Source organism: Manihot esculenta, chromosome 5 (genome assembly GCF_001659605.2).
Source record: "Manihot esculenta cultivar AM560-2 chromosome 5, M.esculenta_v8, whole genome shotgun sequence".
Lineage (NCBI taxonomy): Eukaryota > Viridiplantae > Streptophyta > Magnoliopsida > Malpighiales > Euphorbiaceae > Manihot > Manihot esculenta.
Window position 1 is genome coordinate 1,101,050 of NC_035165.2, and position 19,289 is coordinate 1,120,338.

General features: G+C 33.2%; 4 protein-coding genes across 5 annotated transcripts; 3 read left to right on the plus strand and 1 right to left on the minus strand.

Moving 5' to 3' along the window:
• The first annotated feature begins 1,114 nt into the window (after positions 1–1,114).
• On the plus strand, positions 1,115–5,538 carry LOC110615566 (transcription factor PHYTOCHROME INTERACTING FACTOR-LIKE 15). Its single transcript, XM_021757497.2, has 8 exons — positions 1,115–1,440; positions 1,530–2,562; positions 2,648–2,740; positions 2,856–2,921; positions 3,018–3,083; positions 3,170–3,531; positions 4,894–5,004; positions 5,093–5,538. Coding segments are annotated over exons 1-6 (1,578 nt in total). The 5' UTR covers positions 1,115–1,438; the 3' UTR covers positions 3,488–3,531; positions 4,894–5,004; positions 5,093–5,538.
• Positions 5,539–5,685: 147 nt separating this feature from the next.
• Positions 5,686–8,799, minus strand: LOC110615567 (charged multivesicular body protein 7). 2 transcript variants are annotated; one of them, XM_021757498.2, is made up of 8 exons: positions 8,379–8,799; positions 8,189–8,248; positions 7,930–8,097; positions 7,361–7,543; positions 7,142–7,272; positions 6,613–6,781; positions 6,277–6,406; positions 5,686–6,122 (listed from the first exon to the last, which is right to left on the minus strand). In XM_021757498.2, exons 1-8 carry the CDS (start codon positions 8,568–8,570, stop codon positions 5,851–5,853), a joined length of 1,305 nt encoding a protein of 434 aa, XP_021613190.1. In that variant the 5' UTR covers positions 8,571–8,799; the 3' UTR covers positions 5,686–5,850. The 2 variants fall into 2 exon arrangements, with proteins under 2 accessions (XP_021613190.1, XP_021613191.1); XM_021757499.2 differs by having other exon boundaries at positions 7,930–8,083; positions 8,379–8,798.
• Positions 8,800–12,500: 3,701 nt separating this feature from the next.
• LOC110615953 (cytochrome P450 709B2) lies at positions 12,501–15,194 on the plus strand. The gene is made up of 4 exons (XM_021758223.2): positions 12,501–12,863; positions 13,599–13,822; positions 13,930–14,180; positions 14,280–15,194. The coding sequence occupies exons 1-4, from the start codon at positions 12,584–12,586 to the stop codon at positions 15,097–15,099; spliced, it is 1,575 nt and encodes a 524-aa protein (XP_021613915.1). The 5' UTR covers positions 12,501–12,583; the 3' UTR covers positions 15,100–15,194.
• Positions 15,195–15,822: 628 nt separating this feature from the next.
• LOC110614544 (cytochrome P450 709B2) lies at positions 15,823–19,255 on the plus strand. The gene is made up of 4 exons (XM_021756103.2): positions 15,823–16,521; positions 17,676–17,899; positions 18,007–18,257; positions 18,357–19,255. Exons 1-4 carry the CDS (start codon positions 16,242–16,244, stop codon positions 19,171–19,173), a joined length of 1,572 nt encoding a protein of 523 aa, XP_021611795.1. The 5' UTR covers positions 15,823–16,241; the 3' UTR covers positions 19,174–19,255.
• The last annotated feature ends 34 nt before the right edge of the window (positions 19,256–19,289 follow it).

The following is a 19,289-nucleotide window of genomic DNA, read 5'->3' on the forward strand; positions in this document are numbered from 1 at the left end:
CAATTTTTTAAGGAATTCCATTATATTTTTTTATTTTTGTTGCTGCTGGGATAATGACTTGTTTACAGATGATTGATGTATATTCAGCACCAGCAGACATGAAATTCCCAAGTTATAGAGAACATTACATTGAAAGATTGTGGAGGATGTGGATCATAGTTTTGACAATTGAGCATCATGGCAAAAGAAATAACACTCCATTTCTTGTGGGTATTATTATTTTTTTCCATCAGAGAAATTGAAGAAGTATTGTGTGCATCATTCGATGGGTCGGTGGTGGGCGCCGTTTTCCTTTTCATTTCAGCCCATCGAATCTCATCTAATCTAATCTTTCATGATTCATATAATTTTATTCGCAAACAATCCTATCTGTTCGTTGGAATACGAGTGGCTGTGATTTCGTTTCCTCACCTAGTCCCCCAAAAAAAGTACAGACAGAAAATAAGAGGGACACGTGAACAGCCGCAGGTGTGCCACGTGAAGTGCACGTTTTGCTCTCCCTTCTCCTTTTCTTTTGTTGCCCTTCTGTTGAATTTCCCTTATGAATCTTTATGTGCATGGTCCGATTTCAACCGGATGTTGGGAAAGTGGGCCCTCTACTAAAGTGCCTAATCTAGAAACAAGACCTAAGGTCCACGTGGACAATCTCAATTTGCTCGAATGGTCACATGTCGTGGTGTCATTCTCGTATTGAAACTTCCTTGCTTATGCAATGTCGCTGTCTTCCTTGCCTTGAAGCAGTGCGATGAAAATGATTTTCTCGCTCGGATAATATCATTTCAGCTTTTAACGAATCTTTTCCTTATTCATGAAAGATTCATTTTTTATAAATAACTTAATTAACTTATTAAAGTAAATCAATTATTTTTATAAAATTGAAAAAAAAAAAAAGTAAGAGTCCTAATCTTTAGGTCCCGGTGAATTTAATGCAGCTGGTGAAGTGGTGCAGTTATATGAAGTCATGAGCATGTGAACAGAAAAGTAGATGGGTCCTTGTCTGATCCACGAGCCTACGGTTACTATTAATCCTAATTTTTATTTCCATTTGTATGAGACGTGCTTAAATTTTGGACACAGCTTTCTGAATGAATCTCACTTGAGCCACCTTTTGAATCGAGACCATGAATTGACGTTTTATTTGGAAGATTTCATGACTCGTTGATTTCTATGATTAGTGTGGTCGAGGTTGGACCAAGTCATGTTACTTTGTTTTACACACAGGCCTATCTCATGCTATCCTTTCTGCTGATATATCTAAGCGTATCCTATCAGGATTTTCCCCATTATCTTTTCCTTGTCCTTCATTGTTGCTGTTCTTTTCCTCGTCATAATCTCCTCTATTTAGATTTTCTGAAAAACACATAACCTGTTCATCCCAATCACAGAGGAAAGCCTGAATCAAGTTCAATCGGGTCGTGTTTTGGCAGATTTAGCTCCCATGTAAGTTCTTTTGTGAACCTTGTTTAGATAGAAATCTGTTTCTTTTAACTTGTATATTTGCATTGTTTTGACTGCATTTTCTGATGCAGGGCTGATGAGTTTGCGGAATTGGTATGGGAAAATGGTCAGATTCTGATGCGTGGACGGTCTACTTGTCCAAAAATTTGTACTTCAAAGAAACCAAGATTGCGGACTGAGAACAATATTCCAGATCGTGGGGACCTCTTCAAGAATAAGCGTTCTGTGCAAGATGATCACCATTCTGATGACTTGTTTCCCGGTTCGTACAAAAACGATTTCAACATTTTTCTGGGGACAACCCGAAATAACACGTATGATGAGCATCTCACAGAGTCCCAGATAGTACCCGAATGCGAAGACGAAAATTTCAGGCTGGGAAATGATGCATCTCCAGTTGAAATTCCTCAAATTACAAAAGCTAGGAGAGGTCCGTTATACGAGTCTTCGTTGCAGCGATGCCAAGCTTCAGTTTCAATTAGCAGATCAATTGCGACTGGGAGCCAAAGCTTGTCTTCAATGGGTAGATTGCCCAACTCGAATTTGCAGCAGCTTAATTCGAGAACTGATAAAGACTTAAGGTTAAGAAACTTCTCCCTATTCTTAAGACCTGCAATGCTCTCTAAAGTCGATGACCAGCACCAAGGTGCAACAGAACCTGCAGATGGTCCAAGTTCATTAAGAGTTCAGGGTTTAAAAAGCAACCAGGATAAAACTCCTGCAGATGATACAGCACTCGTACTGGAGTCAACAAGTGGTTCAGGAAATGCTAAAGATTTCTATAAACATCAAGATCTAGTCACTGTTAAGACAGACCAGATACAGCAGATTGCTAAGACTTCGGAAGAGTCACCCCAGGATGAGCAATCTGAAGCTCCTGACCATAGAAATGCCATTAAAAGCAAGCGGTTCCAACAGCGTGCGCCTATTTCAAACTCAAGCTTACAAGCAAATACAGTCGAGGGAAATCCTGATAGAGAGAAATCTAAAGATCAATTGGCTGTAGCTACTTCACTATGCTCTTGGGGAGCTTCAAATGATCTAAGTTATTCTACTTTGAGGAGGAATAACAAAGACAAGGAAGCGATGGTGTCTTCAAGCGAAGTATGTCAGAACTTTCATATGTAAAATTTGCCTTTTGTGTCCTATTATATGTTGTAACTTACGTATAATGATGTTTTTGCTGCAGACTGATGAGGGAGATCAACAAGTGCCGAAACCTGCATTTGCTCATGCAGGTGCCAAGAGAAAACGTCGAGAAGTCCATAAACAGTCTGAAAGGGTGAGTTTACTGTGAATCAATCCTCCCTCCTCCCCTCCCTCGTCTCTCCTCCTCGAAACGGGAAAAAATTGTTTTGTAAGAAATCTAACCAAGCTCTTCTGTATCGATCGAACAGAAAAGAAGAGATAAGATCACCAAGAAGATGCGTGCATTACAAGCTCTCTTACCTAATTCCACCAAGGTATATATTGCCATGTCCATGATCCAACATAATATGAGCTGCTCTCCGATATCATGCGAATTTTTCTAATTATGTTTTGCTCTATGTGGTCCGAAGGTGGATAAAGTTTCAGTGCTTGACAATGCAATTGAGTATCTGAAGACCCTTCAGCTTCAGCTACAGGTACGATGCGTAAATATGATTCTATTTAAGTTTAAACACATCATTGTATGGGTAATAATTAAGCTGAATGATATACCTGGAAGCAGATAATGTCACAAGGAACCAGCTTTTGCATGCCGCCAATGATTGTGGGAACTGGAATGCAACCCACACATATACAGGCAACAAATTTGGCTCATTTTCCGACCATGGGACTACAAATGGATACGAGAATTCCAATGGGTGTTGGTTGCACCCCAGCAATGTTCTCAAATCCAGCTATGCTTGGTGGGGTGCTACCTATGCCATTCATTCCTCCTGTATCTGCTATGCCTTTTTCTGGAGCGGCCACGCCCGTGGGATTTGCACGATCTGCTCCTTCATTAAGGTCCAATGGTTCAATAGTGCAGAATAATAACTCTTGAAACGATTAACACGCCATAGGCTCAAAGATCCAAGCATCAATCAGGTTTGATTTTTTTAATTTTATATTCAAATATGATATACTTCAGTTATAAAAAATTTTAAGTTATTAAATTTTCTTTATAATTTTTTCTTCCATCCCCAATTCTAGAGGAAGCCATACAAACAGTTTCGATAAGCTTTAATTCCTCGTCTAGAATAAATTATTTGAAAGAAAAACAATATTTTATTGAATTCCTTAAACATGAAAATTAGCAAAAACAATATAAAATTAATTTTTTTTTTGCATATTTCTTGATTTTATGGGATAATATCTATGCTATGAAACAAATAATTAATCCATATATGCTAATCAATAGAAATTCAATGTATTTTGTTCGGATAAATATGAACTATATATGTCTAATACTTATTGGAAATATAAATGTTATATATATCAGAAATTATTAATCTTAAAACATAATTAAAATAAATATTGAAAATATTAATAATGTGATTAATGTTAATAGAGAATTTTTTTTTTTTTTAGAAATATTAATACGTGAGGTAGTTTTTTTTAAAGTGGTAGAATATGTAAGCAGTAAGTTTAATTTAATCTCTAAAATTATGAAATTTGGAGTTCAAATTTCAATTATGATCAAATAAAAATTTATAAAATGTGTTCTTTTACTATGCCATATCTCTATGAATTATAAAACTAAAATATGAAAAGAGAAAATCAACCATTTAAAAGTTTAAAATAAAAATTGATAATTACTTAAAAATCGATGCTCAAAATAATTACAGGGAAATAATTGAATTGGCTTAGAAGCGGCTCCAACCTGAGAAGCCCGAAGTCTGTTCCCAGAGTCTTAAGAAGAAAGACTAAGTGGATAGTCGGGGCTAGCTTTCTCAACTTCGAGATGCAGGAACTAGTCAATCATCTGCCTGAGAAATGATGTTGATTGATGTTCTTCCCGCTTCGTGAAGTCAATAATCTAGACTTACCCCGATTAATTGAAACACTAACTCAATCTATAAAGTTTAGTAGATGGGAATTCTAAGAAAGGTCAACATCTATGCACCTCGCTCACTAGGATAAAGTCTCTCGTTCTACAACTCACTTTAAGCAGAGAAAGTCTCGTGCATATACGGGTGAAGTCTCATTTGTGGATGAAGATGGAGTTCTTTCTGTCTCGCGTGCGAATCTTTATCCTGCAAATGGATGCGCTACTCTCCTTATAAATCTTTCCCCAAGGTCACTGGGAATTTCTTCTGAAGTTTGGACTTGTTTTAGTGATTTGGCCTTTAATCAAGCCAATGGGGTATCAGAATTCGAGAAAATTTAAATGCTTTACTAAAAAAATTGGCAACTGAATTGAATACTTCTTCATTAATTATATTTATTGATCATCCTATTATCTTGCAGGCCACAAGAGCAAAAGTCACCCATCATCAGACTTTGGTCAATCTGATCTGCATGATAATGATCTTCTAATACTGGGAAAAGATCCTTGGCATGCACGCCCCACTTTCCTAGGTATATATACATATACTCTCTTGCTCTCTGTATATTTGAAAAATAAAAAGGAACAAAGAAAATTCATGATTGTCTCTAATCTATGCAGCTTGCAGTTGATTGAGCTTAATAGGTTTTCTTGTTCGTGGCCTGAATTTAGTCATCAGAAGATAAACCTGAACCTGCTTAGCCATATTCTCTTCTGCGAATTTGAGGGAAGCGAATCAAATCAAGAGTTCTACCAGGCACCAGCTGAGGGATAGATTTTGCTCGAAGTGGTGACGACAATATAATGAACCCAACTCAATAATCTCTCCAAGGTTGTCGTTCGATCATTTGCTCATCATCTTGTGAATCGACCGAGTGAAGGAAACATTACAAGTGTAAATTAGCTTGAAAATGTACGAGGACCTGGGCTTTTGATCATTAATGCGGTGTGTCATGTTCATTTCGTTTCATATAAATTTTATTTAGGTGTAAATTTATTCCACTTCCATTACAACATGTAAATTTATTCTACTTCCTTTACTACATGTTTAATTTTCCTTTTATTAATTTTTCTAGAAGAAGTTTGGACGAATAAACAAAGAAGAGATTACCTGTTCTCTCTTGTTTGAAGAGGGATAGTAAAGTTTACTCTTTTTGACACCATGAAGAATAAAGAAGAATTATCATATCCTTTATCAAAGTTGAGAGAAGATGAACATCATAATTCAGTGACTTGAATTTTGTTGTATATACATATTTGAATTTTGAACCATACAGTGTCGATTTATAATACACAAAATTACGTGAGAACCCAACAGCTAGAGAATTTCACATCATAGACATGCTAGAATGGTAAATGAATTTTGTTTTCCCTGTCATTTATGCTGCTTCAAGTGTAAGATCTTTTGATCCATCGGTCCTCATTGCCCCCACAAAAACCTGATTTTCTGAAACATCCCGAAGCTTGAGATTTGACAAGGCATCACTGAGTGAGTCGGTGGATACCAAATTACCTGTTTCTCCTGATGTACTGCTAACTCCAATCCTTGGAACTGAAGGTTGGAGGTCGTCACTTCCTACTTCAAACTCTAATTTCTTGAACTCCTCTTCAACATCTTCATCCTCAATACCAGCATATGATGGAGTTGATTCTGCAATTGTAAGGGCCAAATATCACATGCCAAAGCAAAAATAACATCTTTTGAACTAAAAATTTATAAAGCCTGACTGCCAAATTACCTGCTGGTATCAGCTAAAGCCTATATGTACAAATGAGAGAGAGAAAGAGAAAGAGAGAGAGAATACCCAGAGCCTTTTCAACTTGTTTTTGAGAATCAATACTCTCCTCAAGTTCTTCCAAACAGAGATCAACTTCCTCCATAGTTATCCTGTTTTGCTTCATCGCTTGAGCTCCAATTTGGATGGCCTCAGTTACCTGGCATGAAAGGGGGAAAAATCTGAAATCTGATTTCTTCTAAGTTCTTTTTTTTTTTTTTTTTTCTCTAAATGTTCCCCTAATTTACAACTCTAAAATTCATCATGAATCAAAAAATTAGTTAACCGAATTGACATGAAAAAAAGATGAAAAATTGACAAGTTACAGATGAAGCTCATCTTAAAATCCTTTAAAGCAACAATTACCTTCTTTGTAGATTCAGCATTCATTATAGCATTAAGAATCTCCTCCACTCTGTTCAGAAGCGAAGTGCATTTTTCTCTACTTTCTGAGGCCAACTTCATCTCCCTAGCATGCCTTATGGCCATTTTCTTATTTCCAGACTTCACATACACCAACGCCGATTTCCTTGATCTGCATTTAGAAAAAAAAGACATGTAATAAATAAAACTTGTTTATCAATCCACCCACAAAGTGATTGCTTATAGATCCTATTTCATTTGTTCATGGTATCAAAGAATGTTACACAACTGTTTCAATTGCTGCTATAGTGTTATCTCATATGGTTTAATAAAATGATAAAATAATGATTATGGCCTTGGTAGGCCAGAATTTCATGCTGGTCCAAGTTCACATGAAATTCAACCCTTACCAGTACTTGGCACAAAAAATAGTTGCTGCTGTCCTTGCTAATTTAGTTTGAGGTGAAATAATTATATTGGGTCTCAACCTCCATGCAATATATTGTGTAAGCAAGGAAGAGACAGGAGTTACATTTCATAACGCCGATCAATCAAATCAATTTGCTGCTGAAGCTTCTCTGTTGTCCATATCAAGTGCAGAACATCATAATCCAAGCTTGAGATGGTAGGCACTGGTGCTGGTGATAGGGAAACTTTAACGCCCTGCAAGAAAGTAATTTAACGCAATCTTATAGTGATTATGCAACACTGCAATAATCTCCACCACTGAGCTAGCATCCTAGTGTTATACCTCTATCAGTTCCTTCTTATTAACTGAGAGAAATTGTGCTTTCCCTAGTCCAGACAGATAACTCAAAACTGCAGATGCTTCATTTGGTCCTCCACACATATCCTGGAACTTCCTCATAGTAACAATGCATGAAGATGTCCAATGACTTTGAGATAAAAGTTTGATAATTTCAGTAGCTTTTTCCTATATATCAAATAAGGAAAAAAAGAAAAAAAAAAAAAGATTTCACACAATCACATAACTTCAATAATCAAACATCAAAGTAATATAAAAAAAAATAGAGATTGGAAGTTTGAAAAAAAAAAAGTGACACTTAATGGTGCAGAGATCAGGAAAAAACACCGATTAAATATCATGAAACGAGATGACAATTAAGGAAAATGAATACAACTCCAAAAGTGACATCAAAGGGTCAATCAAGTACCTAAGCCGGATGAATTTGGATGAAATATATTATTTTTCTAACGATATAAAAATAAGAACCGACTCAGCCCAAGACAACAGAGATGAAAAGAAGAAATTGAAACCAGATGATGAAACAAAGGATAAAGCAACTTCGAATGGCACACCTTCAATAAAGCTGTAAGAATGACACTATCTTCCAGCATTAAGTCCAGGGTTGTGGTTGATTTAACCACCAAATTTCTTACTTTTCTAAATAACTGGGAGAGTCGCCCACTTGTAGGATCCACAAAATCAACACTTCGTACAACATCACCTTCACTATACATTAAAAACTGAAAAATAACAATATAAAAAAATACGGATAGAAAAGGTAAATAAACGAACTAATTGGAAAATAAGTATACATTCATTGAAGAAGCTCACCAGTACATGATCAAGGCATAAAGGGGTCAATCCTCCTCGATTAAACCACTCATTTTTCACCTTCATATTTAACCCAAAAATTAAACAAAAAAATGAGCACAAATTAACAATAAGAAAGCAGTTAGCAATGGCGCAAGTATGAGTTCAACCAAACGAGACTGAAAGAAAATGAAGTGTTAGAAAATTGAACCTGAGAAGGTCCAATAAGGAAAATGCCCAGATGGCGAGCAATTTTGAGAATCAAATCCCTCCAAAATAGGTATTTGGATTCCCAATCGGATCTTTGGCCGCTAAATGCTTTGAATCGAGCTGTGGCGATCACTTCGTCGTCCCAATCAGGGAATTCTTTCCTTATAAATTCTCTCACAACACTAGAATCCATTTATTTAGGATTCTAGGGCAAAGCGGGCCTCTGTTTATTGAATTTGAATCGAATTCCCGCCACTGAAGACAATTTGTTCGTGATTGCTCTAGGTTTCTGGAGAGGGAAGAGAATTGGAGATATCCAATACCAACAATGGCGGGCGGATCTGGATGCTCCGTCGGATGGTACTGAAAGCCAAAGTACCCAACTGCAAAGCCCGACATGACCAAAGCCAAGTCTAAGCCATAGTGACATCGGAATATATAATTAGATATATTAAATAAATATTCAATTCATTTCTATTCATTTATTTAGAATTAATTTAAATATAATAGAGTTTAATTGAAATTTTTTATATTAAATAAATTAATTATAAAATTTAAGTTAATTTAATTTATTTATCATTCTTATTATTTTTAAATTAAATATAAATAATTATTTTTATAAATAAAAATCATTATCACATCTATTAAAAACATTATTAATATTTTTATAACATTTTAAATTTAAATTTTACATAATTTTTTACCATTAAAAAATAAAAATTATTTTTTTTAAATTAACAAAATCATATAATAAATTTTTAATATTAATTATAAATATATTAAATATTAATAATCACTATTAAATTAAAATAATTTTTTAAAAAAATAATTATTATTTAAAAATAAAAAATAAATTTAAAATTAAAATAAAAAAATAAATAAATTTAAGAGTTAATTAAGTAATATGCAATTTAATGAGAGTACTTAATCACTTCTCTTTAAAAATATGTATACAAAATAAGTTTTCCATTCTCTGGTGTTCTGCGAAAAGATTTTTGAGGAACTTATTCTTTTGAATTTTCTAGTCTGTGGAGTTATAAAATAATTGATTTATACATTTTCCTATTTAAAGAGAAGTTTTAGTTTTTAATGAAAATTTATTTTTAAAAAAAAATAAATTTTTAAATTTTAAAAATCTTATTAAAACTTCTGGATTTTCTATACATAGTAAGTCTTGAAAGGTACTGCATGTAGGCAATTATAGGAGTGAGCATTCGGTCGGTTCGGTTTAAAATTGAATCGAACTGAATAAACTAAAAATTAAAATTTTAGTTTTTATGAAAATTGAATCGAATCGATTTTGATCAGAAACTGAATCGAATCGAATCGGTCTGATTCGGTTCGATTCGATTAGGTTTGATCGGTTTCAATTTTTAATAATTTTTTTTATTTTTTACACTTTATTTTTAATATTTTAAAATTTAATTAAAATATTTTAATTTTAATATGATTTAATTTCTCTATATTATTGAAAAAACATATTATTATTATTAATCGGTTCGATTCGATTTTTTTGATTTTTTTCTGATCAAAATCGAACCGAACCAAAATCGAACCGAACAGAAATAACCGAAATTTCTAAAATTAAAAATTGAATCAAATCGAAATGTATAAAAAATCGAATCAAATTTTTAAATCAATTCAATTCAATCAATTTTTTCGGTTTGAACTGAATACTGCTTGCCCAAGGCAATTATGGCAAAGTTTTATCTCAATGGAAGGGTCGAGAATTATTGACATTATTGTCATTTTCAATTGGAAAAAAAATTCAAATTCACCCTTAAACTTTTATTCAATAGTTAATTTAGCTCCTAATATTTGTTTGGAGTCAAATAAGCCCTTCAAAACTTTAATAATGGTCTAATGAAGTCCTAATTTAACAGTGTTACTAAGTAAAGCTTGATAAAATACTTGTTCAATATTAAATAATATAAATATTGTTTAATAATTTTTTTTAAAAAAGAAACAATTTCTTGATTCTTCAATCTATCTCCATATTTCTTCAAATTGCTTTAATGTTTGGGAGTACGTGATTTTGAAAATCTAAATTTTGGAAAAGAAATTGATTAGGTGAAGGAGGATCCAATAATATTTTACTTGTGATGATTTTCATCTTCACCAAAGCAAAAATCATTTCTGTAGCTATCTGTTACTGAACAATCCTCATTGTTTTGGGTAATGGGTATTTGATAAATCACCCTTTTTTTTTTCACTATAATTTCCCTTGGCAAATTGGGTTTAATTAGGCTAGACTTGATTTTATTTAGGAGTTGATGGGTCTAATTGACCACGAACAGACATTATTAATAATATAATTAATTTAAAAATTATTATGTTAATTCAGATATTCATTGGATAAATTCAAGGCATTGAGCAAATGAAAGAAGAAAATTATGAATTTTATAAGCAACATAAAAAAAATAAGGGCATTCAATGCTAAATCTTGAAGTTGATATTACTCATAATTAATAAATTGAGAAAAATCTAAAATAATGCAGAGTTGGTGTTAATGGAAGGGAAGGGTCCCATAATTGCATGATTATTAGAAAGGCTATGAAACTCCAACAAACGTCAAACAAATTCCAAAAACTTCAAAGTCCAAGATTCAAGGCCCACACGAAGAAACCCTAATCTTGCTAGAAAGAGATTGTAGATTTGCTATCGCTGTCTCAAGAAATTAGTGATTCATAACGTATAAATAATTGGGTCCTAATATCGTAATAGATATACACAAGATTTAAAAGAATTTTATGAATTTTTTATTTAATTGAATTGAGTAATAAAAAATTTCACAGTAAAAAAATTTAATCTATAAAGTATGAGAATATTCTATCTTCAAAATTCGTATTATAATGAGATATTGAATTTGGACGCGACCGACTTTTGTGATCGAAAGAAACTCATCTCTATATAAATCGAGTGAGTCAGATACGATACGATAAAATTAAGGTAAAGTGTCAACCTCCAACACACTAGTCGTTTTCTTAGTATATCACCGGGATCATGAATGTATATATAGTAAAATAAATTAACGTAACCGTACATGATAGACATGTTATAAATTATCCGGCTCTATATTTTTTAGTCGACTGCACATCATTAATGAGTCGTTTGACACACTTATAAGAAGATATTCTCGTCCAGTCCGATAAGACATGACACAAGAGATGTTAAAATAATCAGAATTATATATATCACTTATTTAATTTAAAAGAAAGATCGGACTCTTTCTCTCCCACACTCATATAGAAACTCTCCTACACATTCTCTATTTTCTCTTTTAAATTTTTTTTTTCTCTTTTTCTCTCTGTTTTATTTTTTTTTACACTATTAAAAAAATTTTAAATTTTATTTGAGCGTCGAAAGATCTCTATCGGAACATTCCAATATATTTCTGATCTATTTTTTTTATATTTTGTATATTATGTTTTCAAATGGAGTATGAAAAGATCATATAAAATCTTAAAGATAATTTTTACTTATCAAATCAATTATAATTTATTGATCTGCTTATTAAATTAAATTACAGTAATTTTTAATTTATTAATGACAAAAATTGCAAATTAATCAAAAGAAAAAGCATTGATTAATTTTATCAATTTTTTTTATTCGGCTCAAATTATATAAATTACTTTTTATATGATAATTTATTTATTAACTAATTAGTATATTCCTATTTAATATGTATTCTGAAGATAAAACTAATTAATTTCAAGTATAAATCAGTAATATGAATTATTTAATTTTTAGTGAATTAATATGAATGAGAAGTTCATTAGGAAAAAAATGAACAAAATTTATTGATTTTGTTATATATTCCTTAATAAACAACGTGAAAAATAGAAGTCACCCTAATTTTTATGGGGCAATGAAATATTTGTTGGAAAAAAAATATTTAAAATGGAAAATGAGCCAAAACGCATTTAATATCTATCCAGTTCTGAGAGAGTGCCGTGCAGGCACAGAACTGATGAGACATGCAGCCCGATTACAGCCTCAAAAAATGAAAATTCTAGTGATAGATGAGGCCATATCATCCATAAATTTAATTTGTCCCCCACTCCATGCCCACCTAAGCAATGATATCATCATCAACTTTTGCCTCCATAACTGTGCATGGTGGTGAATACTGATACCCAGTAGATTATATAAACCAACTACAGCTGCTAATCTTTTCATATCATCAACTTCTTTAGCTAGCCCTTGATGATGGGTTACGCAGCGGTTGCGTTGGTGGCTCTGCTGATTGTTTTAATTGTTAGAAAGCTCTGGGAGGTGCTTAAGATTGTGGTGTTGAGGCCATATGCGATTACTAAGACCTTTGAAAAGCAGGGAATCAGAGGCCCACCTTACAAGCTTCTCTATGGTTGCCTTGATGAAGTGAAGAAGATGAAGAAGCTTGCAAATGAAAAAGTTTTGGATACGAATTGCAATGATATCACTAGCAGAGTTCTCCCACACTATCATAAATGGTTCTCCGAGTTCGGTCAGATCTCTTCCCACTTGTCTTTGCTTCTCTTATTAGCTACTTCAATCTGCATATTATTCTTAAAGAAATTTCTAGATGAAATACTAGTGCAATATTTTTAATTATTTATACTGTTATTGTATTAATTTTTATAGTAATAAAATTAATATTATTGTAAATTTTTTATTGCTAATTATAATATTTATTGTAGTAAAAAATAAATAGAAATATAAACCAAATTATATATGCACATATTTTTTTACACATTTATATTTAATATCACTATTTAGTTTGGAGTAAAAAATAAAGTGATTGGTAAAATAGGTCTTTTTAAATCAAATTTAAAAATTAAAAATTTGATATTTTACAATTTGATTCCCAAAGGTCTACAAATTTAAAATTTCAATTCATCTCTTTCTAAGTTATTTATTTCCGATTTATTCTTCTTTTTCATATTTATTTCTATGTTCTCCTTAAAAAAAGAAATTGAAGAATTAAAATTAAATTAATAAATTCAATAAGTATTTAATAATCCCAAGAGTTGGTATTTTTCACAATAAATATTTTTTAAACCATTTTCTTTAATTTTTAATCGGTTAAAATAAATATTTATTTATTATTCTTAAAAAATGTTGAGAGAAGCCTCCTTGTTATCTCAATTAAGAGTCATCTAATTTTGTAGAATTTCCATTCCTTTCCTTTTCCTCCCTTTGTTAAATTTTATTCAGTTATGGGTAATTTTCATTGTCACAGGTGATACGCTGCTATACTGGTATGGTACACAGCCAAGAATCACAATAACAAACCCAGAGCTGGCCAAACAAATACTATCAAACAAGTTCGGCTTTTATGTCAAACCCAAGACAAGGCCAATTTTACGAAATCTCATCGGGGATGGATTGGTTTTTGCAGAGGGACTGGATTGGGTCAGGCACAGAAGGGTTCTCAATCCTGCTTTCTCCATTGACAAGCTCAAGGTCTCAAATTCAACCTTTAATATATTTATCATCATCATGAGTTCTTTTTCATAAACTAGTGTAGAATTTTCCTTAATTTTTACGTCTATTGGTCTTGTGCCTAGCAGATTATGACAAAGAAAATGGCAGAATGCACCATTTCAATGCTTGATGAGTGGAAAATTCTTGCTGGATTGACTGAAGAGCAACGTATCAAGATAGAGATGAATGCAAATTTTCAGAAGCTTACTGCTGATATTATTGCCCACACTGCCTTCGGCAGCAGTTACGTCGAGGGAAAGGAAGTCTTTAAAGCCCTAAAAGAGCTTCAAACATGTTGCGTTGCTTCAGATACTGATATTTTCATCCCCGGTAGCCAGTAATAAACTTGAACCCTAACCATGTTCTAATTGTTTATTCAATCCCTTACACTTCCAGGCCAATATATTGATCTTCTTCTGATTCTGGGTCCTTGTAGGTATCTGCCTACGCCATCGAATCTTCAGACGTGGAAGTTAAGCAGGAAGCTGAAGAACTCATTGAAGGTTATCATAGAAAGTAGATTAAGTGCAAAGGCTGCTACAGATGGTCATTATGGGGACGATCTACTTGGTATAATGATTGAATCTTCAGTAGCAGAAGCTGATGGCGATTCTAAAGTTACTCCAAAGTTGAACATGAAGGAAATCATGGAAAATTGCAAATCATTCTTCTTTGCTGGGCACGAGACCACATCCAGTTTACTAACTTGGTCAGTCTTTTTGTTGAGCACACACCCAGAATGGCACGAAAAACTTAGAGAAGAAGTGTTGAAGGAATGTGGGATGGGAATTCCTGATGCAGACATGCTATCTAAGTTAAAATTTGTTAACATGTTCCTGCTCGAGGTTCTGAGATTGTACTGTCCAGTGATAATGTTGATCAGGAAGGCACCAGAAGATATGAAACTGGGGAATTTGATGATACCAAAAGAAACATGTTTAACAATTCCGTTTGTAAAGATTCACAGGAGCAAGGAATACTGGGGAGAGGATGCGAATGAGTTCAAGCCATTGAGGTTCGCCAATGGAGTCTCTAAGGCAGGAAAACACCCGAATGCCTTGTTGGCGTTTTCAATAGGTCCCAGAGTGTGCATCGGGCAGAATTTTGCAATGCTGGAAGCAAAAACTGTGGTTGCATTGATTCTTCAAAGATTTTCCCTATCCCTCTCCCCTGAGTATAAACACGCCCCAATCGACCATGTTACTCTGCATCCCCAATATGGTCTACCCATTATCGTTAAATCTCTGCTTAGGTAAGAGTGGAGCAAGTCTTATAGCTGAAATCCAACTAATACCAAATACATATAAATGCAATAAAAGTGGGTTCTTCACTCAATATTATTTCAATTTCATATTAATTTCTTAGTATTCTTTAATAATGCGTTAATGGTGAGATTGCTTATCGAGACATATCGATAAATTTATTTTTTTATATTTTATAGGCTATTTCTTTAAAAACGAGTATGGAGAGATTCACATGAAATCTCTTTACTTATCAAATAAATTACGGTTTATTCATCTACCTATTAAATCAAATCATAATTCAGATATTCATATTTAATAATTTTATTATATTTTTTATTTACTAGTGAGAAAGATTGCAGATTAATTCATCGATGAGGCACAGACCACCTGTTATTAATGAAGTAGAATTTTAAAATTATATAAATTTTATATTGTCATTACCGGTATGCAGTTATTTATATTCAAATGTAATTTAAAAAATATTTTTTGTATATCTTATGATAAATTAAATGCTCCATCCATTATATAGGACATACCAATTACTTTCTTTTTTTTTATTTGGCTCAAATTATATAAATTACTTTTTATATTATACTTTATTTATTAACTAGTTAGTATATTCCTATTTAATATGTATTCTGAAGGTAAAATTCATTAATTTCAAGTATAAATTAGTAATATGAATTATTTAATTTTTAGTGAATTAATATGAATGAGAAGTTCATTAGGAAAGAAATGAACAAAATTTATTGATTTTATTATATATTCCTTAATAAACAACGTGAAAAATAGAAGTCACCCTAATTTTTATGGGGCAATGAAATATTTGTTAGAAAAATATTTAAAATGGAAAATGAGCCAAAGCGCATTTAATATATCCATCCAGTTCTGGGAGAGTGCGGTGCAGGCACAGAACTGATGAGACATGCAGCCCGATAAGAGCCTCAAAAAATGACAAATCTAGCGATAGACGAAGCCATATCATCCACAAAATTAATTTGTCCCCCACTCCATGCGCACCAAAGCAATGATATCACCGTCAACTTTTGCCTCCATAACTGTGCATGGTGGTGAATGCTGATACCCAGTAGATTATATAAACCAACTACAGCTGCTAATCTTTTCATATCATCAACTTCTTTAGGTAGCCCTTGATGATGGGTTACGCAGCGGTTGCGTTGGTGGGTCTGCTGATTGTTTTAATTGTTAGAAAGCTTTGGGAGGTTCTTAAGATTGTGGTGTGGAGGCCATATGCGATTACTAAGACCTTTCAAAAGCAGGGAATCAGAGGCCCACCTTACAAGCTTCTCTATGGTTGCCTTGATGAAGTAAAGAAGATGAAGAAGCTTGCAAATGAAAAGGTTTTGGATACGAATTGCCATGATATCACTAGCAGAGTTCTCCCACACTATCACAAATGGTTCTCCGAGTTCGGTCAGATCTCTTCCCACTTGTCTTAGCTTCTCTTATTATTAGCTACTTCAATCTGCATCTATGTTTCTAATTATTTTTAGAGAAATTTCTAGATGAAATACTAGTGCACTATTTTTAATTATTTATATTGTTATTGTATTAATTTTTATAGTAATAAAATTAATATTATTGTTAATTGTAATATTTATTGTAGTAAAAAATAAACACAAATATAAACCTAATTATATATGCACATATATATTGTTTTACACATCTATATTTAATATCACTATTTAGTTTGGAGTAAAAAAATAAAATGATTGGTAAAATAGATATGTTTAAATCAAATTTAAAAATCGAAATCCTAGATTAAATTTGATATTTTACAACTTGATTCCTAAAAGTCTAGGAATTTAAAATTTTAATTCATCTCTTTCTAAGTTATTTATATCCATCTTTACATTTATTTATGTGTTCTCTCTAAAAGAAGAAATCGAAGAATTAAAATTAAATTAACAAATTTAATAAATATTTAATAATCCTAAAAGGCGTCTGTTCTGATACTAAGAGAAAATAAAATTTTTGAGTGTGTACTTAATTTAGAGGGATTTATTCGTTTTTCTCTTGTATTCTAGTAACACATAACCGTCACTCTATTATAATGTTTACCGTCACACAGGAGTACTTATCTGCTCATTCTTATCGATTAATTATTTAATTTTTTTCCGATGCGCGGACTGATATGGCTGCGACATAGTTAAACATGCTCTCCTATTTTCGTGACATCAAACGAGCTAGACTCTCTTTTGACAGGTTTGGGCTCTTGGTCAGCCCGATTTGTTTTAGTCGCGTGTTGAATGGTGTTCTGATGGATCGGTCTCATTAGTGGACTCTAAAGAATTTTGGCCCTGTCTCTTTTCGTAAAACTCTCTAAAAAATCAGCGATAATGAGTATTATTAATAAAAATATTTTCACCATAAATATTTTTTAAACTGTTTTCTTAAATTCTTAATCAGTTAAATTAAATATTTATTTATTATTCTTAAAAAAATGTTGAGAGAAGCCTCCTTGTTATCTCGATTAAAAGTCATCTAATTTTGTAGAATTTCCATTCCTTTCCTTTTCCTCCCTTTGTTAAATTTTATTCAGTTATGGGTAATTTTCAATGTCACAGGTGATACGCTGCTATACTGGTATGGTACACATCCAAGAATCACAATAACAAACCCAGAGCTGGCCAAACAAATACTATCAAACAAGTTCGGCTTTTATGGGAGACCCAAGACAAGGCCAATTTTACAAAATCTCGTCGGTTATGGATTGATTCTTGTAGAGGGATTGGATTGGGTCAGGCACAGAAGGGTTCTCAATCCTGCTTTCTCCATTGACAAGCTCAAGGTCTCAAATTCAACATTTAATATATTTATCATCATCATGAGTTCTTTTTCATAAACTAGTGTAGAATTTTCCTTAATTTTTACGTCTATTGGTCTTTTGCCTAGCAGATTATGACAAAGAAAATGGCAGAATGCACCATTTCAATGCTTGATGAGTGGAAAATTCTTGCTGTATTGACTGAAGAGCAACGTATCAAGATAGAGATGAATGCAAATTTTCAGAAGCTTACTGCTGATATTATTGCCCACACTGCCTTCGGCAGCAGTTACGTCGAGGGAAAGGAAGTCTTTAAAGCCCTAAAAGAGCTTCAAAAATGTTGCGTTGCTTCAGATACTGATATTTTCATCCCCGGTAGCCAGTAATAAACTTGAACCCTAACCATGTTCTAATTGTTTATTCAATCCCTTACACTTCCAGGCCAATATATTGATCTTCTTCTGATTCTGGGTCCTTGTAGGTATCTGCCTACTCCATCGAATCTTCAGATGTGGAAGCTAAGCAGGAAGCTGAAGAACTCATTGAAGGTTATCATAGAAAGTAGATTAAGTGCAAAGGCTGCTACAGATGGTCATTATGGGGACGATCTACTTGGTATAATGATTGAATCTTCAGTAGCAGAAGCTGATGGCGATTCTAAAGTTACTCCAAAGTTGAACATGAAGGAAATCATGGAAAATTGCAAATCATTCTTCTTTGCTGGGCACGAGACCACATCCAATTTACTAACTTGGTCAGTCTTCTTGTTGAGCACACACCCAGAATGGCACGAAAAACTTAGAGAAGAAGTGTTGACGGAATGTGGGATGGGAATTCCTGATGCAGACATGCTATCTAAGTTAAAATTTGTTAACATGTTCCTGCTCGAGGTTCTGAGATTGTACTGTCCAGTGATAATGTTGATCAGGAGGGCACCAGAAGATATGAAACTGGGGAATTTGATGATCCCAAAAGAAACATGTTTAACAATTCCGTTGGTAAAGATTCACAGGAGCAAGGAATACTGGGGAGAGGATGCGAATGAGTTCAAGCCATTGAGGTTCGCCAGTGGAGTCTCTAAGGCAGGAAAACACCCGAATGCTTTGTTGGCGTTTTCAATAGGTCCCAGAGTGTGCATCGGGCAGAATTTTGCAATGCTGGAAGCAAAAACTGTGCTTGCATTGATTCTTCAAAGATTTTCCCTATCCCTCTCCCCCGAGTATAAACACGCCCCAATCGACCATGTTACTTTGCATCCCCAATATGGTCTACCCATTATCGTTAAATCTCTGCTTTGATAAGAGTGGAGTAAGTCTTCTAGCTGAAATCCAACTAATACCAAATGCATATAAATGCAATAAAAGTGGGTTCTTCATTCAATATTATTTCAATTTCATATTAATTTCTTGAGTAT